This window comes from Tachyglossus aculeatus, chromosome 9 (genome assembly GCF_015852505.1).
Source record: "Tachyglossus aculeatus isolate mTacAcu1 chromosome 9, mTacAcu1.pri, whole genome shotgun sequence".
In the NCBI taxonomy this organism is placed as follows: domain Eukaryota; kingdom Metazoa; phylum Chordata; class Mammalia; order Monotremata; family Tachyglossidae; genus Tachyglossus; species Tachyglossus aculeatus.
In genome coordinates, this window is record NC_052074.1 from 23,701,360 (window position 1) to 23,727,227 (window position 25,868).

Below are 25,868 nucleotides of genomic sequence, written 5' to 3' on the forward strand. Positions count from 1 at the left end.
TATCTTTTGTAAGCAGGGATCCCCGAAGCATCAAGTATCTGCCTTACTCGATCGATCAATCAAACAATTATACGTATTTAGTGCTTACTGTATGCAGAGCACCATACTGAACGCTTCGGAGAGTACAAATTAACTGAGTTGGTGGACACATTCCCAGCCCACAATGAGCTTATAGGCTAGAGGAGGAGACAGACAGTAATATAAATAAGAAGCAGTGTGGCTCAGTGGAAAGAGCACCGGCTTTGGAGTCAGAGGTCATGGGTTCAAATCCAGGCTCTGCCAACTGTCAGCTGTGTGACTTTGGGCAAGTCACTTCACTTCTCTGGGCCTCAGTTCCCTCATCTGTAGAAAGGGGATTAAGACTGTGAGCCCCCCATGGGACGACCTGATCACCTTGTAACCTCCCCAGTGCTTAGAACAGTGCTTTGCACATAGTAAGCACTTAATAAATGCCATTATTATTATTAATATTAAATTAAGGATATGTACGCAAGTGCTTTGAGGCAAGTGCTTTGGGGCTGACGGAGGGGTGAATAGGAGCGACACAGAAGGTAGCAGGAGTAGAGGAAATGAGGGTTTAGTCAGGGAAGGCCTGACTAAACCTTCAATACTCAAAATAGGCAATGCTTAAATTCTCCTGTTGAAGATAATAATGAGGGTGGGGTGGTGGTGGTAGCAGTAGCAGCTGTAGAGTAGTAATAGTAGTATTTTTTAAGTGCTTACTGTGTGTAGGGAACTGTACTAAGCTCTGGGAGAGACTACGCAGGCGGGAAGGAAAGTGGGAAGTCTACTTGAAGGAGTTCTGGGAAGGGTGGAGCCAATACCTTCGCCTCAGCCACAGCAATACAGTCGTCCCAGCGATGCAGTTCCTGATACATGGCCATGGCTTCCTCTACAGCATTCTGGAGGAGAAGGAGGGAAAAGTGGGGTAAGAAAAAGACCACAGGGGGACAAAGAGCACCACTGCTCAAGATGCATCTCAAAAGCGGTTGATTTGAGACGTAAAACTAGACTATAGATCGTTAGCTCCTCTAAACTCTAAGCTCATTGTGGGCAGGGAACATGTCTACCAAGTCTGTTATACAGTACTCTCCTGATCAATCAAACAATCAATCAATCAGTCATATTTATTAGGCACGTACTGTGTGCAGAATGCTGTACTATGTGCTTGGGAGAATGCAATATGACAGAGTGGGTAGAAATATTCCCTGCTCACAACAGTCTAGAGGGTACTTAGTTCAGCACTCTGCACACAATAAGGCCTCGATAAATATCACTGATTGATTGAATGATTAACTGGGAAGCAACAGGGGATTGATTCTCTCTTCTGACAAAACCTGCAAACATGGTATTAAACACGTAAACTTCATCAACAACAAGGCAAGATCACACTGGAATTGATTCTATGGCGTGAACAGGACCTGGGCCAGGAGGTAGAGGTGAAAAAACCATTCTGCATTAGTGACTACAGTCAATCAGAGGTATTTATTGAGCGCTTACCGTGTGCACAATGCTGTACTAAACACTCGGGAGAGTACAGTACAACAGAGTTGGTGGACACATTTTCTGCCCACAAAGAGGTTACAGTCTAGAAGGGGAGGAGATAGAAAACAAAGCAAAGGGCAGTTGTGCCATTAGGAAAAACTGGTAATTCTGGTCACCCCGTTTTAAGGTGGTCAGAGAGAACTGGAGAAAGCGGAGTGAAGAGTAACCAAAATAATCAGGGGGAAGGGCGAGACTCCATAAAAGGATGGACTGAAAAATTTAGGATCCTTCGGCTGTGGGCAAAAGTTAAAAAAATTAGGTGGATATGGGGAAGGAGGAATTTTTGTTCACCAATCCCACAGAGACAGGATGAGGGAGCATCTGCTGAAGCCTGAAGGTGGTATGTACAAATTTAAAACGAGAAACATTTGTATACAGAATGGGTGGTAAGCATATGGAATTCATTATCACAGAGAGCTGCGCAGGCTCAAACTAAATATCAGCAGATTCAAGAGGGGTTTGGATGAATTCGTGGATGCGCAGTTCGTAGAGGGAAAATTAGGGCTATACAGAGAAAAATTAGGGGTGGCCTATCAACATGGATGGATGTCAAAGAGAACAACCATTACTAGGAACCCCATGTGGGACAGGGATGAGGTCCAACCTGATTAGCTTGTGTCTACCCCAGCGCTTAGTATGGTGCCTTAGTATGGTCCCATCCTCGTGTCTCTCTCCACTTCAATCCATACTTCATGCTGCTGCCCGGATTATCTTTGTCCAGAAACGCTCTGGACATATTACTCCCCTCCTCAAAAACCTCCAATGGCTACCGATCAATCTGCGCATCAGGCAGAAACTCCTCACCCTGGGCTTCAAGGCTCTCCATCACCTCGCCCCCTCCTACCTCACCTCCCTTCTCTCCTTCTACTGCCCAGCCCGCACCTTCCGCTCCTCCACCACTAATCTCCTCCCCGTACCTCGCTCTCGCCTGTCCCGCCATCGACCCCCGGCCCACGTCATCTCCCGGGCCTGGAATGCCCCCAATCCCTCTGCCCATCCGCCAAGCTAGCTCTCTTCCTCCCTTCAAGGCCCTGCTGAGAGCTCACCTCCTCCAGGAGGCCTTCCCAGACTGAGCCCCTTCTTTCCTCTCCCCCTCGTCCCCCTCTCCATCCCCCCGTCTTACCTCCTTCCCTTCCCCACAGCACCTGTATATATGTATATATGGTTGTACATATTTATTACTCTATGTATTTATTTATTTATTTATTTTACTTGTACATTTCTATCCTACTTATTTTATTTTGTCGGTATGTTTGGTTCTGTTCTCTGTCTCCCCCTTTTAGACTGTGAGCCCACTGTTGGGTAGGGACTGTCTCTATGTGATGCCAATTTGTACTTCCCAAGTGCTTAGTACAGTGCTCTGCACATAGTAAGCGCTCAATAAATACGATTGATTGATTGATTGATTGCCTGACACATAGTACGGCTTAACAGATACCATTAAAAATATATATATATATTTCTCCAGGCCTTCTGTTGCCACTTCTGGAGACAGAACGCTGGGTTGGCTGGGGTCACCGAGAAATGACCATTCTTTCATCTTTAATTCCTCCTTCCCAGCCACTCCCTCAAGACCTCAACCTCCCCATCCTTTGCCTTCCCCCTTTTTCTCTCCTCTCTCCTGTCACCAGAACTCCTCTCTTCCTCCTCCTCCCTTCCACCCCCCTACCTGTTCGAGGAAGATCATCTCTGCTAGCTTGTAGTTCTTCTCCAGCATGGCCAGACGTGCTCGGACCTGGTAGAAATCAGTTCCTTCCCCTCCCTGCAGAGAGAGATGGGCGGGAGGGGCTCGAGCTAAGGATGGAGGTAAGGACATATGGACAAAGAAAGGGGTGGTGGGAGGCAGGAAGGGCTGAGTGACTATGAGATCACAAGACTAGACGTTCATTTGCTCACTCATTCATTCATTCGATTGTACTTACTGAGCACTTACCGTGTGCAAAGCACTGTACGACGCGTTTGGGAGAGTACAATATAACGATCGACGGACACATTCCCTACCAACAGGGAGCTTATCGTCTAGTGGAGTTGAGCTCGGGAGGACTGGGGAAATCTTCTCTTGGTATATCTGGTCTGTTCTCCCTTTTCCCTCTTTAGATCAGACAGTGGCCTTCCGGCTGAGAATACGCACTTACATTTGCTCCCTTTATTTATTTATTCCTCCCTCAGCCTCACAGTACTAAGGTACATATCCATAAATCATTTATTTGTCTCAATGTCTGTCTCCCCCTCTAGACTATAAGCTCGTTGTGGGCAGCGAACATATCTACCAACTCCGTTAGACCGTACTCTCCCAAGCGCTTAGTACAGTACCCAGGGAGCGCGAGATAATTCTGTCTGCTTGACTGATTCTCAGGGACAAGAACGCAAGGAGGTTGGGGACGAAGGATGGCTGAGAATTTGGGGAAGTCCAGGCTTGGGAGAGGCAGGAGGAGTTGGGAGGCGGGGGGGACCGTCCCTCACTTACGTATTCCTGGGACACTCGATCCGCGATCTCGTTAGTCTTGCGCAGGAATTGTGCCTTTGCTACATGGCCCAAGGCAGAGAAGCACCTAGGCGGACAGGAGCAATGAGAGTGAGCAGCATTCGCACATGGAGTTGGGACGAGATAAAGAGCATTAGCTACAGGCATTAAGTCCAGCGCGTAGTACAGTACCTGGCACAAAGTAAGCACTTAACAAATACCATTAAAAAAGAAAGTCACCCACACGCTGAGCTTTGCCCAGGCATGTCTGTGATCTATCTGGGCATGGTTGATAAAGTCTGCACACTTTCCCACTGACTATTTTTTTTAATGGTATCTGTTAAGCACTTACTATGTTTCAGACACTGTTCTAAGTACTGGGGGAATGTACAGGTTAATTGGGTCAGACAGTTAACCCTCATGGGACTCATGGTCCGAGTGGGAGGGAGAACAGGTATTTAATCCACATTTTACAGTCGAGGGAAAGGAGGTACAGAAGAGTTAAATGACTTGCCCAGGATCACACGGCAAGCAATCGGTAGAGCCGGGATTAGAACCCAGGACCGTGCTCTTTCCACTGGGCCATGCTGCTTCTCCATTTGGGGAGCTTTTTCAATGCTGGAAATGAATACTGCCTTCTGCTGCTTCTTTCCCGAGGGCATGCCCCACTCTCTTGCCAATTAGAGAGCTGCCCAACTAGGTAAGTGGCAGTTATGAGAGATGTGATGGTGAAGGGCATCTATAGGCCTCCCTTCCTCATATGCAACCCTACGTCTACCCCAAGGGTATCTACTCCCTTCCAAGAGTAGTGGGGGAAGTGATCTTTGCCATACTTTCCGTGCCGTGGATGCATCTCTGCCCTCAAGGTGTCTAGTGCAAGATTAGGTGCATGGGGTAGACTGAAGAAGAGGAGGCCTCATGGAGGAAGAAGGTAGGAAGGGCCTAAAAGGAAACTTTCAAGCACTTCCTCCTCTCTCGCTCCCTGTCCTTACACTCCCCTTCCCTTCCGACTGGCTTCCCTGCCCCACCTCTCCGCGATGTGGAGCTGCTTGGCCTCCAGAGCCAGCTTGCTCAGGGTTTTCCACATTGCTTCCGTCTCTGAGGACATCTCCAGGGTCTCCAGGAATGCTGCCGCTCTAAGGAAAGAGGGTCCCAAGGAAGGTACACGGAGTCAGGGAAAGTGAGGATCATGAGTGGGATGGGGAGGTGGGGAGAGAAATCTTTCTCCAAACCCCATCCCTTTCTTTCAGTCACTTCTCCCTTCTCTGGTGAATCTAACCACACTCCCCCTCTTCCACCGGCCCTCTCTCCCTTGACCCGAGCCCCCCAGTTCCCCACTCCCCACTTTCCCGTTTCCCCGCTGCCACTTGTCCTTACCGGGTGTAGTTGCGGTCGTCCACGGCTGTCCCGAATTCGATAAGCCCCTCATCCAGGGTGTAGGACACAGTAGTCACACCTTCGGTCACCAGGACTTCCGTCTTTCCCTCGCCCCGCTCCAAAGCCACAATGTCACCCTGCGGACCCCACCCCTTGACAAGGTCAGGTCCAGGGCCCCCCCGTGGGACAGCACCCTTCTGCTGGAGGTAAGGCCCCACTTCTCCAGCCCAGATCTCCATCCCAGTTCTCAAACATCCTGGTGTTGACCACACTCTCCCCTGTCTGGCTATAAAAAGAAAAATCAGGGATGGTCCAACCTAAACATGGATGGACGTCAGAGAGAACAACCATGAAAAGGAGCCCCACGTGGGGCAGCCTGTGGGCACAGCCGACCTCCACCTACGAGCTCTGAGGAATAATAATAATAATAATGATGATATTTATTAAGCGCTTACTATGTGCCAAGCACTGTCCTAAGCGCTGGGGAGGTTACAAGGTGATCAGGTTGTCCCACAGGGGGCTCACAGTTTTCATCCCCATTTTACAGATGAGGGAACTGAGTTAAGTGACTTGCCCAAAGTCACACAGCTGACAGTTGGGGGGCCGGGATTCGAACCTATGACCTCTGACTCCAAAGCCCGTGCTCTTTCCACCGAGCCACGCTGCTTCAAAAATTTAAAGCACTGTTCTAAGCGCTGGGGGGATACAAGGTGATCAGGTTGTCCCATGTGGGGCTCACAGTCTTAATCCCCATTTTACAGATGAGGTCCCTGAGGCTCAGAGAAGTGATTTGTGGAGAGGTCACACAGCACACAGGTGGTGGAGCCGGGATTAGAACCCACGACCTCTGACTCCCGAGCCGGGGCTCTTTCCACTGAGCCACGCTGCTTCTCAAAGCTCCAAACGCCTCTCCAGCTGCTCAGGCGGAGATGGGAGCGGGCCAGTTCAGGTACACGGCCACTCCCGGAGACCTGCTCGAGGCCTGGCCCAGCAGACGTGGAGATCTGGAGGACTCTGGGGTGGGTGGATTTGGTCCTGAGGCCCCGGCTGGGATTTCTATCAGCTTCTCAGGGGTTCCTGGAGGATCGGAATGGATAGGCACTGCCGGTGGGGAGGGCCTGGAACCGACTCACTTGCCCAAAGGGCTTCTCGTCCAGACCTGTAAGCCTGGACCGGCTTTCTAGAGAGGCCTTGAGGGCCCAGGGATCCAAGAGGGGAGCTCCAAAAGACATTCCCCACAGCTCAACACAAATGTCCCTCTCCCTCCTTACTTCACTGAAGCTTAGTGAAAGCTGTAGGGGAACCCACAATCGTACGGGGTGCTAAATCGTGGGATCACCGGGAACCTTCTCGGAGGCAGGGAGGGGGTTCAACATTTCAACATTGCACAAGCACCGCGCGCGCATCCCCCCCCCCAAAAAAAAAAACTGTTCTTCTGCTCCACCCCCGAGATTCCCCAGTTGCCACACCTTAAGGGGAAACATAGTGACCCTCTCCGGTGCCTCGATGTTGTACCACACACACAGACTGTTCCGGTTCTGTGCTACCAGCACGTCGCTCCCTGGGACCCACTGCACGAAGGAGCAGAAATTCAGGATCATTGTCTTGGAGCTGCTCTCGATGTCGTACAGGTGCAGCTGAGGCAGGAACAGACGGGGAAGGGGGTGAGTGGAGAGGACGAAGAACATTAAGGCACGGGGAAGCAGCGTGGCCCAGATGGCACAGGCCTGAGAGCCAGAGGACTGTCTGCCACTTGTCTGCTGTGTGACCTCCCCTCCTAGACCGTGAGCCCGTTGTTGGGTAGGGACCGTCTCTATATGTTGCCGACTTGTACTTCCCCAAGCGCTTAGTCCAGTGCTCTGCACACAGTAAGCGCTCAATAAATACGACTGAATGACTGAATGAATCTGGGGCAAGTCACTCGGCTTCTCTGGGCCTCAGTTTCTTCATCTGTAAAATGGGGATTCGATCCGTGTTCTCCCTCCTACTTAGACTGTGAGCTTCCTGTGGGATGGGGACTGCCTCCAACCTGATTATCTTGTATCTACCCCAGCGCTTACAACACAGCGCGACATTTAGCAAGTGCTTAACAAATACCATAATTACTAGTACTGCCTAGTTAGTTGACAGACTTGTGTTCCAGTAAAGCTCGAGACACCTCGCATTCTGGCATGTGCCAAGCTGCCAGGTCCCGGCTATTTATGCTCCGATTTACGGTCCGACTCGGGACTCGATGGGGGAACCAACAGGCCAGAGAGGGCCTTTTAGCACACACCCCCCGGGTCTTCAGAGTCTAACCCCTCGAGATGTGAACTTGAAAGGGAGGAGGCCAGCTGTGTGTTTAACTCTTGGGGATGCCAATGAGGGACTGGGATCAGGGGTGTTTGGAGATGGCAGGGAAACAGCGAGGGAACGCATAAAGGCAGCGGGAAGAAATTGTGCCGGAGGGTCTCTCTAGATGATACCGACGTGTGGGAGACCCAGCGGGATGGGGGGACGGGAAAGGAGAGCACGGGATGGCTAGGCATAAGGGCCCAGGGTTCAGGGGGGAAGGGAAGTCCTGGGGGCACAGACTGGAAAGCACAGACCCAAGAGAAAAACCGGGGATCCCCTCACTCGCAGTTTCCGGTCTCTGAAGAGCAGCTTGTGTCCGGTTTCATTGAGCTCCAACCAGTCCACACGGCTGTCGTGGCTGATGGTGCCGATGTTATAGCCGCCAATCAAATCCACTGCGGAATTGGGACAGGGGAGGAGGCCGGTCAGGGAAGTCTGAGGGTCAGAATGATGCCCACACCCAGGAGTTGGAGCAACCCAGCAAACATCCGGCATAAATACGCCAGCCCTCGGGAATGTCACACTAGCTCGCTGAAAGCCACTGAGAAGACTAAGAGACCAACGTGACGTCACTGTACCTCAGGGAAGCGCCCAGGACTTCCAAGAAGTATCATCTCCAAAATAACCCTGGAACTTCTAAACAGGTTTGGAGTGAGCCGTCTCCAAATGGGGTCCCGTTTTTATCTTTTTTTGTCCCTTTAAGGTACTACTAGATTAATAGGCCCTAAATAGAAACTGTTGTTACTGTAACTGATGATCTCCACGTTGAAGTGGCCTATCCCTCCTGCCAGCTCTGTGCCTTCCACTTCAGAGCAGGCCAGAATGCCGAGTGTCCCTCAACTCTGACCCTGCCATGCAGACATCCTCTAGACCAGAACGGAGAGACCGCGCCATGGACAATAATCCCAGATTCCCCAGGAGACTCGGAAGCTTCCCTGAAGCAGGGGCTGTCCCTACACATTGTAGTCATCTCCGAGACACTCTGATAGTAGGAATCCCGGCCCATGAGCCACTTATGCTTGTCTCCCTTTTACATTTTAAGCTTGCATACTACAGTGCCACGTACTAGGGTCACTGATGGTGACGATCAGTCAAAGAATGGTACTTATTGAGCATTTACTATGTGCACGGCCCTGTACTACACGCTTGGGAAAGTACAGTAATAACAGGGTTGCTCGACACCATCCCTGTCCACTAGAGAAGGAGCGTGGCTCAGTGGAAAGAGCCCGGGCTTTGGAGTCAGAGGTCACGGGTTCAAATCCTGGCTCCACCAATTGTCAGCTGTTTGACTTTGGGCAAGTCACTTCACTTCTCTGGGCCTCAGCTATCTCATCTGGAAAATCCCCCTTGTCCCCCCTCCATCCCCCTCATCTTACCTCCTTCCCTTCCCCACAGCAAATGTATATATGTTTGTACATATTTATTACTCTATTTATTTATTTACTTTACTTGTACATATCTGTTCTATTTATTTTATTTTGTTAGTATGTTTCGTTTTGTTCTCTGTCTCCCCCTTTTAGACTGTGAGCCCACTGTTGGGTAGGGACTGTCTCTATATGTTGCCAACTTGTACTTCCCAAGTGCTTAGTACAGTGCTCTGCACACAGTAAGCGCTCAATAAATATGACTGATTGATTGATTGAAGACTGTGAGCTCCCCGTGGGACAACCTGATCACCTTGTAACCTCCCCAGTGTTTAGAACACTGCTTTGCACACAGTAAGTGCTTAATGAATGCCATCATTATTATTATTATTAGGAGCTTACAGTCAGCAGGAAGATGACTAAAAATGGGGAGGTTCTCACCTGCAGCAATGGTCTTGACGTCAATAAGGTAGGCCAACTTCTTACTTTCTTCCATCCCCCGCTGCCGTCTTTCATTGATACGAACACTGCAGAGTAGGGCGAGTTGGGGGCGGGAGGTGGGGAGAGAGGAGGAAGAAGGGATGAGAAAATAGTTTATTGACCATCCACTGGGCAGGATGCACTTGAGAAAACAGAGAAGTGATGCATTCCCTGCCCTCGAGGAGCTTACACTCTAATCGGGGAGAAAGAGATTAAAAAAAAAAATTATAAACAGAATGGGCCAAGAAAGCGATTGCATGTCCAACTGAACAAACATACACAGAACTGCTGAGGGCAGGGATTGTCTCTGCTGCTGAACTGTACTTTCCAAGTGCTTAATACAGTGATCTGCACACAGTAAGTGCTCAATAAATACCACAATGAATGAAGGAATGAACTAATCGGGGAACAAACAGGGGTCGAGGGGCAGCAAGGAGGCACAGGGCCCCTGGATAGCGCCCAGTCTCTGTTCGGGCCTCAGAAGCAGGATAGGTTTCATCTAATAAAATAAGGATGAGATGGGGAGTCTCCTCTGATGATGTGGCACTACATCTTTCTGCAGGCGGCTCTGCTAACCGGCACCATGACGATTAAGGTGGAAGAAACTGTCTCTGGGCATGAGTCGGAAGCGAGGCTGCCCAGTTTGAAGGACTTGAGGTCAAGGGCTAGGAGCCGGAATATCACCTAATGAGATGGGGATTCATGAATTCTGTGCGCACGGAGCCCAGGATATCATTGCTCCCGTATTCCACGAGGGTTAACTCTCCGGCGTTGAAGATCATGCAGACCTAGGAGAGAGGGGAGAGGCTGGTTTGGTCCAAGGATAGGGGAGAAAGTGTGAACAAACCTTCTGGTTTGTTTCATCTTGGCTCAGGGGCATTCATTCATTCATTCAATCGCATTTATTGAGCGCTTACTGTGTGCAAAGCACTGTACTAAGCACTTGGGAAGGACAAGTTGGCAACAAGTTGGCAAGTTACAAGTTATAAGTTACTTGTACAGTTTACAAGTTGGCAGGAGACGAAGGAGAGCTTGGAGCCACCTCGGAAGAGCCAAACCGAACCGAGCCAGGCTCTCCGAACGCCCGCCGTTACTCACGTTCTCATTTTCAAAGAAATACTTCTCGTTTCCTCCAGAGCCCTTCCAGGCCACCTGCAGCGGGTGAGAAAGGAGGAATGATGAGGAGGGCAAGCTGCCAAGGGCAGTGGGACATGGCGGGAAAGACAGATCAGGGATTTGAGAGCCCAGACACTGAACAGAAGAGGTACAGACAGTAAATCTATGCCACCGTCTCAAGGCATGAAAGGCCTCACGTCATATTGTGTAAGCACACACACACAGAGAGGGAGAGAGAGAGTTTCCAGGCTGAAAACCTCTTCTTAGCAGCGTGTCCATGGAGATTTTGCGGAGTACCCTAACTTCCTGGAGCCTCTACTGTTGACCTGGTTGGAGCCAGGTCCCCTAGAAGCAAAACTGTTTGTCGGCTTGCCCCATGCCTACATAGCCACAGCTCCCCAGTTCCCCACAAATTCAGCATTCCACAGTGCTTGCGGGAAGTTAAAGAAGCAACTTGGCCTACTGGATAGAACACAGGCCTGGAACTCAGAAGGATGTGATCCTGGCTCCTCTGTTTGTCTGCTGTGTGACCCTGGGTAAGTCACTTCTCTGTGCCTCAGTTCCGTCATCCATAAGATGGGAATTAAGACTGTGAGCCCCGTGTGGGTCATGGACTGTGTCCGGTCTGATTACTTTGTAGCTACCCCAGCGCTTAGAACAGTGCCTGGCACACAGTGGGCGCTTAACAAATCCCCCCCACACAGAAAAAAGTTTAAATTACCCCCACCGAGGCCCTCACCTCGCTGAGCCGGTTGGAGCTCAGATCGCCCAGCAGCAGTGTGTCCGAGGTGTGGGCCACCAAATAACGCTCCTGGCCCAGAATCTTCACCTCTTCCACCTCATAGCCGTAGTGGGACTTCAGCACCACACGAGTGCCTGTTGACAGATTCTTCACAATCACCTGAGTGTGTCAAAAGCAGAGCCCTGTGACTCCCCTTCCCCCTGGACAGTAGAGCTTCTGTCTCTTCAGGATTGGGCCTCTCCTTGCAATGACTCCCTCGCCGGCCCCTGAATAGCCTACATTACCTGCCGGAGGGAATGGGGGATGATAGGGGTTTGGTGCACTGACAGCAGACGGAGGGGACTGTGAGCTCGTTATGGGCAGGGAATGTGTCAGTTTGTTGTGGTACTGTACTCTCCCAAGCGCTTAGTACAGTGCCCTGCACACAGTAAGCGCTCAATAAATACGACTGAATGAATGAATGAATGGGATGGCGTGCAGACAGCCCGGGGAGGGGTGGGGAGGTGGCTCGAGTTGCAATCTTGTCAAGAGGGTCAGGACTTTTCCGTCAAAATTCAAGTGTACAGGCATACACATGTAATGCAATATGCCTATGAAGATCAATAGCACTTTAGCAAACAGGTAAAATAAATTAATCGGTGCAAGTAACGGCAACTGTATCAGCTGATCCTTCCGTCCCCAGCCCCGACTAATGGAGTTTTAAACCAGGCAGGATTGAGCAGGGGGAGTGGGGTGGGCCTGCTCACCCCGATTAGTCCCTGCTAATATAAAGTCCCTGCTCGTCTCCCTCCCTCTATCTCTCAGTCTCTCTGTCTCTCGCTGCAGTCCTGGCAGGAGGCCCGCGCTGAAGGTCAGCACAAGGACCGGTGAGGGGACGCGGTACAGGGGGCCGTGAGCGACCTATGGCAAGAGGGGAGCAGACCGTCTTCCGCTTACCTGACTGGGCCCCACATACGTCATTTCAAATTTATTCTTGTAAATGCTCCTTCGGAGGCAGCAGTCAAACTGTTCGACCCCTCCACACAACGTGCCCTGGGGGAAAGAGATGGGAGCACTGAAGGGGAAGCTGCTAAGGAAGCGGTAGGGGTACAGGGAAGAGAAGGGTGGGGATGTGGGGGGAGAGCTGCTGCTACGGGAAGAGGGAAGGGAGAAGGAGGAGCTTGGGGGACCACTGAAGGAAAAGGGGCATATGGAGAATGGAAAGGTTGCGGGGGTTCCAGGAAAGGCAGGGGAGCACTAACCCTGCACGTGTCTCCCTGCTTCTTTATCAGGCCTTTCAATCTACACTCGCTGGGGAATTGCCAATTTTTTTCCCCCTTCTGCCCACTTTAGGCAGCCCTCAATAACCCCCAAAAGGGAAGAAAAGCTGAACACAGCCTGGGCTTGGGAGTCGGAAGGTCACGGGTCCTAATCCCGGCTCTGCCACTTGTCTGCTGTCTGACCTTGGACAAGTCACTTCCCTTCTCTGTGCCTCGGTTACCTCATCTGGAACATGGGGATTGAGACTGTGAGCCCCACATGGGACAGATATTAGGTCCAACCCAATTTGCCGTATCCACCCCAATGCTTATACAGCGCCCGGCACATAGTTAGTGCTTAATAAATACCATAATTATTATTATTTATTATGTCCTCTGGGGTCCATGTTCCCTGAAGGAAGAAGGGGCAATACCCCCATGTCTCTAGTGCAACTGGGGTGCGGAGATGGGGAGCAGAGGAGCTAGGCTGACAATCCCAGTGACTTATGCCTCCCTCTTCTTGGCTGCCTCAGACCCCAGGTAGGAAGCAGTGATGGGAGGTGTAAGAAATGTCAGCAGCGGCTACAACCTGCATTCCTTGCCCAACTCAAACCATTTCCCTGCCCAACACAACTTTCTCCCAAAGCTGCTGGACGGCAGGGATAAGGAGAGAGGCGTGCCGTGCGTGACCACAATTTGCGTCCTCCCCACCTCATCCCCAGCCCACGAATAATAACTGTAGTATCTGTTAAGGGCTCACTATGCACCAAACACTGTGATTAGAGCTGGGGTACATATAAGAATGATCAGGTCCCACATGGGGCTCACAGTCGAAGTGGGAGGGAGAACAGGTACTGAATCCCCTTTTGCAGTTGAGGAAAACAGGCACAGAGATGTTAAGTGACTTCCCCCAGGTCAGCCAGCAGGAGAGTGGAGGAGCTGGGATTAGAACTCAGGTCCTCTAGCCTGTGCTTTATCCACTAGGCCACGCCGCTTCTCAAAATGACTGAACGCCTCTTGGCTCTCGCCACCCGCCTCAGCACGGTCCCGGGAGGGAGGGAACGTTTCCCTTCGGGGGACCATCCGTGGTAACGCACCGCGCAGAGCCGAGAGCCGTCACGCTTCCAGGCTAGGGCCGTGACCGTGTACAGGTTGGCGATTTCCTTGGGTTTCGCTTCTTCCCAGGCACCGCGGCGAGGGCTCCAGTTGAGGACCCGGAGCCTGGGGGTGGGGCACAGACAGCAGGTGGTTGCAAAGCGGGCAGGGGATCGAGTGGAGAGGCGTGGGGAGGGAGGACAAAGAAAAGTGTTCACGGAAAGGTGGGGACGAGGCCAGGGCGAGACTGAGTGCGGACAGGGAAAGAGACAGCAGGGCTCAGCGGAGAGGCCGGCACCGAGAGGACATGGAAACGGGGTCAGAGGAGAAGCAGAAGACAGTAGAGTGAGGATTAAATGAGCCAGAGGGAACGAGAGAAGGAAAGGAATGGGGCGGGGGATAGAGGAGGGTGGGAGAGGTAGGAGATAGGAAGGCGAGAGGAGCGAGACGGTAAGAAGGACAAGGAGATGAAAGGAAGAGGAGGAGGAGGAGGAGGGAGCGGAGGGGAGTATGGAAGGGGCTCCGAGATTTGGGTCCCGCTCACCTGTCGTAGCTGCCCAGCACCACAGCCTGGCCTCCGGGACTGGCCACGGCTGTGGTGAACTCCCGCTCTTGGGGGTCCCGACTGTAGTCGAAGGTTTGCAGGACGTGACCTTCCTTTCCGTAGGCCACAATTCGCCGATCGCAGCCCGCGGCCACGATGCTGTTAGATGCCCAGGCTAGGGCGTAGGGAGGGCACGGGTGGCTGACCAGCTTCCCCTGTCAGAAGGGGTGGGTGGTTCTGAGGAGCTGTCGTGGCGAACCTGCTCTGGCTCTATGCACTTGGCTTGCTGCTCACAATGAGTCTGCCAAACGGCTCCAACATGGAGTCCTCTTGCATGGACTAGAGGGGTCTCACCCCCAAACAGCCCAAACATATTCACATTAAGACTCCCAGGCAGACACTCCCCCCACCCACACACACTCACATAAATACTCTATCTCCCCCTCACCTTTTATCCACTACCCTCTCTGCAATTTATTTATTCATATTAATGTCCGTTTCCCCTTCTAGACTGTAAGTGTGTTGTGGGCAGGGACTGTGTTTTATGTTATTACACTGTACCCTCCCAAGCGCTTAGAATAGTGCTCTGCACACAGTATGAGCTCAATAAATATGATCGACGGCTTTCACAGAGACTCCTCACCCCTTATCTCAAATCTTGGGAATGAGAATACATCCATGAAATCCAATCTTCTGGTTTCCACAAATCTCTCCACCCCGCTCCACCATCCAGACTCCCCACTCCAGGAAGCGTAAGGTCCCCTCTGAGCTCCTGGACCTCACAACTCCACCTCGGCCCCACCTCCTGAGCCCCCCCCCTCCCCACCTGCGATTCTCCAGACCCCTCGTCATCGAAGAAGTAGCGCACAATGGTGCCGTCGGCATGGCCGGAGAGAATGCCCTTCCCAGAGATGCTAGGGAGTGAGAGGAGGAGAGAGAAAACACGAGGCAGAGTCCAAAATCATTTGAATTCCCCAAAGAAAAACCCCTTTCTTCCTCCGGACCCCACCCTGCTCCCCATCTGTGGATGCTCCCCCAACTCACCCCAAGGCTCCTAATGCTCAGCCTTTGCCAGAGCCTGTGAGCCCACTTCACTTCAGACGACCCAAGCCCACCAGACCGGACTCTTTCTTACTCACTTTGATGTCAGCGACACTACATATGAATCGGTCCCATAGATGGTGGATGACTTGTTGGTTTTTATATTCGCTAAACGGACCTGAAGGGAAGAATGCATAGAGGTCGTGCTAAGTTGGGACCCCCGCTGCCCACTCTGGCCATGAAATGAGCCACAGCAGGAAATTAGGTCCTGCATCTTCTCCAGTCCAGAGAAGGGAGGATGCCCACCCTCACCCACCTCCTAATTCTGCTGCCTTCCGGTTCTTAAGGACAGGAAGGGCAAATGAACCGGCAGCTGAGATGCGGCATGGTCTAGTGGATAGGACACAGGTCTGGAAATCAGGACTTGGGTTCTACTGCTGGTGGGCTGTGTGACCTTGGGGAAGTTACTTCACTACTCTGTGCCTCAATTACCTCAAACGTAAACTGCAGATTAAGACTGTGAGCTGGACTGTGTCCAACCTAACTTCTATCAACCCCAGTACAGTGCCTGGCACATAGTAAGCACTGAACAAATACCATTTAAAAAAACAACAACCCATCAACACCAGCTCCCCTCTGGTTCTCTTTTCCTACCTTCCCCTCAGCCAATCCAAAGACAATGATGTGCTCTACTGGCCATAGCAAACAAGTGACAGCACTCTGAGGGAGAGAGAAAGGGAAGGGAGGGTGGGGGAAAACCACTCATAACGTTGGCACATTAGGCAAGCACAGAGCATTTTTACATCCTATGGTATAAAACTTACCCTCCCCTGACCAGCCCGGGCTGGCTTTCTAATGCCGCCACAGGATGGGAGGGTGGCATTGGTGGGAGAGAAGAGTCCCACACTTCCTCCCCGGCATTTTCCATCCTCCTCCAAGTATACCCTAAAACCACTCCCCACCTCCCAGCTGAGTGACAGTATTGTTGGGGGTGAAGAGAAGGGATGGAAGACTCGAGACACTGGATTCTGTGCCCGACTTGGGACAGTTGGGACAACTGGAATGCCCACGCATCCAGCCAGGGCCTGGACTCCACTGGCACACAATGGCTGGCACCCAGTCAGGTGGCCAAGGAAGGCGCAACCCTGGGAGCAGGGTGAACGGCGGGTCGGTCGGAGCAATTCTTGGGTTGGTGACCCTTCTGAGCCTCGCCCACCCCTCCCAGAGGAATCCCGAGCTTTACCGTCTGGACGAACTTGTTGCAGATGGCTTTCTTGTCACCCCTGCCGGAAAAGGAGAGGAACCCCGTGAGGATCAGTGGCCTGGGCTGAAGTCCCAACATGGGAAGACTGCTGTCTGAGGGTCACTGGGGACGGCATCGTCTAACCACCTCCTCGGGCCCACTGGTCTTTCCAGCCATGCAACCCAAGGAGAGGCGCCAAGATGCCCACGTGGGAGTCTCAGCAGAGACCCAGGTGTGGGCCCGAATGAAGTGACGATGTTGGCAATTTGGCACCTATATGGAAACCGTGAGAGCGCAGTGATAGAACGTTTGTTTACTGATACTCAGCTTCTCCTGAGGCCAAAAAAAAGTTTCTCCAGGGGGCACTGGAAGAGCCAATGTGAAGTACCAGAGTTGACTTGGGCAATCTTCGCCTCTCAAGCAGTGCTTGTCTCTTTTTACTGCACCCCTCCCCTAAAACAGCCCAATCCTCACTCTGGTGACATCCTCCACACCAAGCTCCTTGATCCTGCCCCTCTCTGGGTCCGCTGGCTCCTTCCCTTGACACCGTCCCCCCATCCCACTTTGGTCTGTCCATCCTCCCTTTGTGTCTCTGACCCCTCAAAACCTGCCCTCGCCCCCCACTTCACCACCTCAGCCTCACCAATCTTCCCCAATCTTGTACACGTAGATGATGTTGTCAGTCTGTCCAATGGCAATCTTAATGGAGTCCGGAGAAAAAGCCATTCCCTTCACCATGTAACTCTTCCTGCCATACTACGGGAGGAAGATAGAAGAAGGAATTAGCCTGGCTGGATTTAGGGGAGAAGCGAAGGAAAGATAAATATGGCTATACTGGGTCAGGGGCATATGATGAGGAAGGAATGGCCTATGAGGGGGACAAATCCATCTCTCGCGTCCCAGGGCTGGGGCAGAAATGAACCGGACAGTTTCTTGTCCCCTCAGGGGTTAAGACAGGGCTCAGCCCTCGCCTCACCTTCATGTCAGCTGGTTTGGTGGAGAACTTGTCTCTTCGCTCTCCATGTTCATCATACAGAAGGACCACCCGGTCCACTGTGCAAACAGCAAACTTGGCATTGTTCTGGGACCAGGCCATGCACGTCACCTTTGCAGCCCCATCCTGTAGACAAGGGAGGGATAAGATCAGGGAGCTGGCTTTTTTATGGTTTCCGTACGAAGCGCTTAAGAGAGTACAAACAACAATATAACAGATATATTCTCTGCCCACAGTGAGCTTACAGTCTAGAGCGAAAGACTGGCATTAATATAAATAAATTACGGATACGTACGTAAGCGTCGTGGGGCTACGGGCAGGGTGTTTAATAAAGGGAGCAGGAGAAGAGGAAAGGAGGGCTTACTCAGGAGAAGCCTCTAGGAGGAAATATGCCTTTGAAGGTGGGGAGAGTGATTATCGGATAAGAAAAGGGAGGGCGTTCCAGGATGTAAGCGAGAGGTCAGCGGCGAAGTAGATGAGATCGAGGTACCAGTGGGTAGGGTGGCATTAGAGGAGTGAAGTGTGAGGGATGGGTTGTAAGTAGGAGAGCAGGGACGTGAGGTGGGACAGGACAAGGTGATGGAAAGCTTTAATACCAACGGGAAGGAGTTTCTGTGCAATGTGGAGGCGGATGGGCAACCACTGGAGGTTTTTGAGGAGTGGGGAAACATGGACTAAATGTTCTTGTAGAAAAATGATCCGGGCAGAAGAGTGAAGTATGGACTGGAGAGGGGAGACATAGGAGGCAGGGAGGTCAGCGAGGAGGCTGATACGGTAATCACTGTGGGATAGGGAAGTGCTGGGATTAACGTGTAGCAGTTTGGATGGAGAGGAAAGGCTAGATTGTAATGATGTTGTGAAGGTTGAACTGACAGGATTTAGTGATAAATTGAATATGTGGGTTGAAGGAGAGAGGAGTCGAGGATAGCACCACGGCTTGTGAGGCATGAAAGACGGCAGTGCTGTCTATGTGATGGGAAAGTCAGGGGGAGGACAGGGTTGGGGTGGGAAGTTGAGTTCTGTTTTGGACATGTTTAAGTTTGAGGTGATGGCTGGACATCCAAGTAGAGGTATCTTAAAGGCGGGAGGAAACGCGAGACTGCAGAGAGAGAGAGCGAGCACAGCAGGAGATGTAGATTTGAGAGTCATCTGCATAGAGATGGAAGTTGAAGCCATGTGAGCGGATGAGTTCTCCAAGAGAGTGGGTGTAGATGGAGAATAGAAGGGAACCCAGAACTGAACCGCACGTACATATATGTTATGTACAGCTCTTCAAAGTTTTTCACAGGGTCATTGATCACTACTAGTCATTTCCAGGCATAGTAACAATAATTATTATGGTATTTGTTAAGCACTTAGTATGTGTCGGGCACTGTTCTAAGTTCTGGGAAAGATAGAAGCTAATCAGATTGGACACAATCTCTATCCTACATGGGGCTCACAGTCTAAACAGGAGGGAGAAAGGGCACTGATCTTGCCCAGTCCTCTCCCTCACGGTCTACAAGCCATGGGTTTTCCTCACATTCGCATCAGAATCCTTGGACCGCGCAAACTTCCAGCCTGCTTAGCTTACTAAGCTAAACCACGGCTTTGACTGCATCTGTTCTTTCCCGATTTTTTTTTTTCCTCAGAGAAGGAAGACCCACCAAAATTCCTGGCATCCGCCGCCAACGGCATGTCAGTAGGCTGTCACAACAGCACCATCAAGGTTACCGTTGCTTTAAAAGGGCTTTACAATCCTTGCTCCGTCCCTTCTCTGGCACTCAGCCCTCTTCTGCATGACTGCCCCTCGGATAATCCCGACAGGAGTCAGGGTTTCCTCTTACCGAGCAATTCAGACCTGGGGAAAAGATACAATCCCCTGGATTGTGAGCCTGTTCCCTAAACTGTAAGCTCGCTATAGGTAGAGAATATATCTGCTAATTCTGTTACATTGTACTCTCTCAACCGATCAGTACAGTGCTCTGCACACAGTAAGCGCTCAGTAAACACCATTGATTGACGACTGATTGATGTGTGTGGCGGGAGGAATCCTGCAGATCTATTATTCTGCTTTTGCTTCAATATTCTCGCTCCCCCTATCCTTGAGCCCCACAGCACCTGTATATATGTATATATGTTTGTACATATTTATTACTCTATTTATTTTACTTGTACATATCTATTCTATTTATTTTATTTTGTTAGTATGTTTGGTTTTTTTTTTCTCGGTCTCCCCGTTTTAGACTGTGAGCCCAATGTTGGGTAGGGACTGTCTCTATATGTTGCCAATTTGTACTTCCCGAGCGCTTAGTACAGTGCTCTGCACATAGTAAGCGCTCATTAAATATGATTGATTGATTGATTGATTGAGCCTTCCTCTGGGCAAGTCACTACACTGTGCCTCAATTCCCTCATTGTAAAATGGGGATTAAGACTGTGAGCCCCACGCAGAACAACCTGATCACCTTGTATCCCCCCCAGCGCTTAGAACAGCGCTGGGCACATAGCGCTTACAAAATACCATCATTATTATTATTATTATCTATAAAATGGGGATTAGATAGAGCCCCACATGGGACGATCTGATTACCCTGTATCTACCCCAGCGCTTAGAACTGTGCTTGGCACATAGTAAGCACCTGACAAATACCATTATTATTATTAAAAGTCGCTTGCACCTAATTCATTCATTCATTCAATCGTATTTATTGAGCGCTTACTGTGTGCAGAGCACTGTACTAAGCGCTTGGGAAGTACAAGTCGGCAACATCTAGAGACGGTCCCTATCCAACAACGGGTTCACAGTCTAGAAGGGGAAGACAGACAACAAAACATGTAGACAGGTGTCAAAACCTAATTCGATAGTTTGATCCTGGTTGGGAGTTTGCGCATGGCTCAGTGGAAAGAGCCCGGACTTTGGAGTTAGAGGTCATGGGTTCAAATCCCGGCTCCGCCAATTGTCAGCTGTGTGACTTTGGGCAAGTCACTTCACTTCTCTGGGCCTCAGTTCCCTCATCTGGAAAATGGGGATGAAGACTGTGAGCCCCCCGTGGGACTACCTGATCACCCTGTAATCTCCCCAGCGCTTAGAATAGTGCTTTGCACGCAGTAAACGCTTAATAAATGCCATAATTATTATTATTCTGGAGGTTTATAATTAAGAAGGCGAAGAGCCTGCATCCTACCTGTTTAACCCAGACTGAGCCCCCTTTTTCCTCTCCTCCTCATCCCCCCCGACCTACCACCGTCCCCTCCCCACAGCACTTGTATATATTTGTACAGATTTATCACTCTATTTATTTTACTTGAACATACTTACTATTCTATTTATTTTGTTAATGATGTGCATATAGCTATAATTCTATTTATTCTGATGGTATTGACACCTGTTTACTTGTTGTGTTTTGTTGTCTGTCTCCCCCCTCTAGACTGGGAGCCCGTTGTTGGGTGGGGACCGTCTCTATATGTTGCCGACTTGTACTTCCCAAGCGCTTAGTACAGTACTCTTCACACAGTAAATGCTCAATAAATATGATTGAATGAATGAATCCCAGCGCTTAGATCAATCAATCAATCGTATTTATGGAGCGCTTACTGCAGAGAAGCAGCGTGGCTCAGTGGAAAGAGTGCGGGCTTGGGAGTCAGAGGTCATGGGTTCGAATCCCGCCTCCCCCACATGTCTGCTGTGTGACCTTGGGCAAGTCACTTCACTTCTCTGTGCCTCAGTTCCCTCATCTGTAAAATGGGGATTAAGACTGTGAGCCCCACATGGGATAACCTCATCTCCTTGTGTTCCCCCCCTGTGCTTAGAACAGTGCTTTGCACATAGTAAGTGCTTAATACCAACATTATTATTATTATTATTACTGTGTGCAGAGCACTAAGCGCTTATCAGTGCTTGACCTATAGTAAACGCCTAATAAATACCATTAACAAAGCCAATCGATGTTTCACGGGTTGGTCCAGGGTCCCGGGGTTCCACCCCCAGCGTGGCCTGGCTTTGGAGTCAGAGGTCATGGGTTCAAATTCCTGCTCCGCCAACTGTCAGCTGTGTGACTTTGGGCAAGTCACTTCATTCATTCATTCAACCGTACTTATTGAGCGCTGACTGTGAGCAGAGCACTGGACTAAGCGCTTGGGAAGTCCAAGTGGGCAACGGATGGAGACTGTCCCTCCCCAACAATGGGCTCACGGTCTAGAAGGGGGAGACAGGCGACAAAACAAAACATGGAGACAGGGGTCAAAATCGCCTGAACACTTCTCTGTGCCTCAGTTGCCTCTTCTGTAAAATGGGGAGGAAGACTGTGAGTCCCACGTGGGACAACCTGATCAATCAATCGCATTTATTGAGCGCTTACTGTGTGCAGAGCACTGGACTAAGCGCTTGGGAAGTCCAAGTTGGCAACATATAGAGACAGTCATCATCAATCGTATTTATTGAGCGCTTACTGTGCACAGGGCACTGGACTAAGCGCTTGGGAAGTCCAAGTTGGCCACATAGAGAGACGGTCCCTACCCCACAGTGGGCTCACAGTCTAAAAGGGGGAGACAGAGAACAAAACCAAACGTACTAACAAAATAAAATAAATAGAATAGATATGTACAAGCAAAATAAATTAATAAATAAATAAATAGAGTAATAAATATGGACAAACATATATACATATATACAGGTGCTGTGGGGAAGGGAAGGAGGTAACCTGATCACCTAAATAGAGTAGTAAATATGTACAAACATATATACATATATACAGGTGCTGTGGGGAAGGGAAGGAGGTAACCTGATCACCTAAATAGAGTAGTAAATATGTACAAACATATATACATATATACAGGTGCTGTGGGGAAGGGAAGGAGGTAACCTGATCACCTTGTGTCCTCCCCAGTGCTTGGCACCTAGTAAGCGCTCAAGAAATACCAATATTATTATTATTATATAATAATATTATTAGACTGAGCCCCTTCCTTCCTCACCCCCTCGTCCCTCTCTCCATCCCCCCCAACTTACTTCATTCCCTTCCCCACAGCACCTGTATATATGTATGTTTGTACATATTTATTACTCTATTTATTTATTTATTTGATTTGTACATATCTATTCTATTCAGTTTATTTTGTTAGTATGTTTGGTTTGTTCTCTGTCTCCCCCTTTTAGACTGTGAGCCCACTGTTGGGTAGGGACCGTCTCTATATGTTGCCAATTTGTACTTCCCAAGCGCTTAGTACAGTGCTCTGCACATAGTAAGCGCTCAATAAATACGATTGATGATGATGATGATGATTATTCTCCTCATCCACCCCACCCCACCTCTCCATCTCCTCCCGTGCCCCCCTCCCCACCTGAGGGCTCAGCAGGGTCTTCAGATGCTTCAACTGCATGGCGATGGCGCCCTGAGGCGTCTAGGCCCGCCGTTACCCGGGCAACCAGCCCTCCCGCCGCCGTGGCCTCCAATTTACGCACGCGGGTGACGTAAGCACGCACCGTCTCTCCGTCAGGGCGCATGCGCTGTATGACGTCACCCCTCACCGCCCTCTAATCTAAGCCAATCAGCTTCCAGACTCCTGACCCTAGTGCCTCCCCCTCAGGCCCGTTGTCAAGCAGATTAATAATTCTGGTTTTTGTTAAGCGCTTAGTATTATTATTATTATCATTATAACAATAATAATGGTATTTGTTAAGCAATTACTGTGTACCAGGCACTGAACTAAGCGCTAGGGCGAATACAAGATGATAGTAATAATAATAATGATGATAATGATGGTATTTGTTAAGCAATTACTGTGTGCCAGGCACTGTACTAAGCGCTAGGGCGAATACAAGATAATAATAATAATAATAATAATGACGGTATTTGTTAAACAATTACTGTGTACCAGGCACCGAACTAAGCGCTAGGGCGAATACAAGATGATAGTAATAATAATAATAATAATGATAATGATGGTATTTTTTAAGCAATTACTGTGTGCCAGGCAGTGAACTAAGCGCTAGGGCGAATACAAGATGATAATAATAATAATAATAATAATAATTCTGGTTTTTGTTAAGCGCTTACTACGTGCCAGGCACTGAACTAAGCGCTAGGGCGAATACAAGATGATAGTAATAATAATAATGATGGTATTTGTTAAGCAATTACTGTGTGCCAGGCACTGAACTACGCGCTAGGGCGAATACAAGATGATAGTAATAATAATAATAATGATAATGATGGTATTTGTTAAGCAATTACTGTATGCCAGGCACTGAACTAAGTGCTAGGGCGAATACAAGATGATAGTAATAATAATGATAATGATGGTATTTGTTAAGCAATTACTGTGTGCCAGGCACTGAACTAAGTGCTAGGGCGAATACAAGATAATAATAATAGTATTTGTTAAGCACTTACTGTGTGCCAGGGACTGAACTAAGCGCTAGGGCGAATACAAGATGATAGTAATAATAATAATGATGATAATGATGGTATTTGTTAAACAATTACTGTGTACCAGGCACTGAACTAAGCGCTAGGGCGAATACAAGATGATAGTAATAATAATAATAATGATAATGATGGTATTTGTTAAGCAATTACTGTGCCGTGCCAGGCAGTGAACTAAGCGCTAGGGTGAATACAAGATAATAATAATAATAATTCTGGTTTTTGTTAAGTGCTTACTATGTGCCAGGCACTGAACTAAGTGCTAGGGTGAATACAAGATGATAGTAATAATAATAATAATGATAATGATAGTATTTATTAAGCAATTACTTTATGCCAGGCAGTGAACTAAGTGCTGGGGCGAGTACAAGATGATAGTAATAATAATAATAATAATAATAATAATGATAATGATGGTATTTGTTAAGCAATTACTGTGTGCCAGGCACTGAACTAAGCGCTAGGGCGAATACAAGATGATAGTAATAATAATAATAATGATAATGATGGTATTTGTTAAGCAATTACTGTGTACCAGGCACTGAACTAAGTGCTAGGTCGAATACAAGATGATAATAATAATAATAATAACAATAATAATGGTATTTGTTAAGCGCTTACTTTGTGCCAGGCACTGAACTAAGCGCTAGGGCGAATATAAAATGATAGTAATAATAATAATGATGGTATTTGTTAAGCAATTACTGTGTGCCTGGCACTGAACTAGGTGCTAGAGCGAATACAAGATGATAATAATAATAATAATAATGATAATAATAATAGTAGTATTTGTTAAGCATTTACTGTGTGCTAGGCACTGAACTAAGCGCTAAGGCGAATACAAGATAATAATAATAATAATTCTAGTTTTTCTTAAGTGCTTACTGTGTGCCAGGCACTGAACTACGCGCTAGGGCGAATACAAGATAATAACAATAATAATAATAATAATAATAATATTGGTTAAGCAATTACTGTGTTCCAGGTACTGAACTAAGTGCTAGGGTGAATACAAGATAATAATAACAATAATGGTGGTATTTGTTAAGGGCTTACTGTGTGCCAGGGACTGAACTAAGTGCTAGGGAGAATACAAGATAATAATAATAATAATAATAATAATGGTATTTGTTAAGTGCTTACTGTGTTCCAGGGACTGAACTAAGTGCTAAGGTGAGTACAAGATAATAATCATAATAATAATGGGATTTAAGTGCTTACTATGTGCAAAGCACTGTTCTAGGCACTGGGGAGGTTACAAGGTGATCAGGTCGTCCCACGGGGGGCTCACAGTTTTAATCCCCATTTTACAGATGAGGGAACTGAGGCCCAGAGAAGTGAAGTGACTTGCCCAAAGTCACACAGCTGACACTTGGCGGAGATGAGATTTGAACCCATGACCTCTGACTCCAAAGCCCGGGCTCTTTCCACTGAGCCACGCTGCTTCTCTAACTGCTTCTCTTTCCCCTTTTAACCATTAGTGCCTGTGTAGCGTGCCACCCAAGGAGCCAAGGAGGCAAGAAAGTCCCTTTGGTAAAGACACTTATGCTCACCCGTGCAGTTTCCTCATTAGAAATGTCATCTTTGGACCGAAGGATTATTCTGCTACTCCGACCATCAGTAGGTTGGGGTAGAGGGTGGCCACAGTGATAAATCTATTCAGGTAACAATCAATCAATCGTATTTATTGAGCGCTTACTGTGTGCAGAGCACACAGTCTAGATTTAATCAATCAATCGTATTTATTGAGTGCTTACTGTGTGCAGAGCACTGTACTAAGTGCTTGGGAAGTCCAAGTTGGCAACATATAGAGACGGCCCACTGATTTAGGATCTAGAGGACAAGGGCTGGTTAGGGGAAATAGGCTCTCGGGACTTTTCTAGT

General features: G+C 49.0%; 1 protein-coding gene across 1 annotated transcript in view; it reads right to left on the reverse strand.

The window, feature by feature from the left end:
- Positions 1-22,978, reverse strand: part of IFT172 (intraflagellar transport 172) — a 45,531-nt gene extending 22,553 nt beyond the window's left edge. The window contains exons 1-21 of the mRNA XM_038751175.1: positions 22,900-22,978; positions 17,560-17,703; positions 17,227-17,339; positions 16,584-16,623; positions 15,995-16,060; positions 15,439-15,518; positions 15,126-15,213; positions 14,300-14,514; positions 13,758-13,881; positions 12,359-12,454; positions 11,420-11,581; positions 10,663-10,716; positions 10,249-10,352; positions 9,526-9,611; positions 8,003-8,115; positions 6,856-7,023; positions 5,387-5,523; positions 5,038-5,145; positions 4,013-4,097; positions 3,215-3,307; positions 825-902 (exon numbers count right to left, since the gene is read on the reverse strand). Of these exons, the coding sequence (XP_038607103.1) occupies positions 825-902; positions 3,215-3,307; positions 4,013-4,097; positions 5,038-5,145; positions 5,387-5,523; positions 6,856-7,023; positions 8,003-8,115; positions 9,526-9,611; positions 10,249-10,352; positions 10,663-10,716; positions 11,420-11,581; positions 12,359-12,454; positions 13,758-13,881; positions 14,300-14,514; positions 15,126-15,213; positions 15,439-15,518; positions 15,995-16,060; positions 16,584-16,623; positions 17,227-17,339; positions 17,560-17,703; positions 22,900-22,938 (2,193 nt within the window). The 5' untranslated portion in view covers positions 22,939-22,978. The remainder of the gene's footprint in view (positions 1-824; positions 903-3,214; positions 3,308-4,012; positions 4,098-5,037; positions 5,146-5,386; positions 5,524-6,855; positions 7,024-8,002; positions 8,116-9,525; positions 9,612-10,248; positions 10,353-10,662; positions 10,717-11,419; positions 11,582-12,358; positions 12,455-13,757; positions 13,882-14,299; positions 14,515-15,125; positions 15,214-15,438; positions 15,519-15,994; positions 16,061-16,583; positions 16,624-17,226; positions 17,340-17,559; positions 17,704-22,899) is intronic.
- Positions 22,979-25,868: the final 2,890 nt, after the last annotated feature.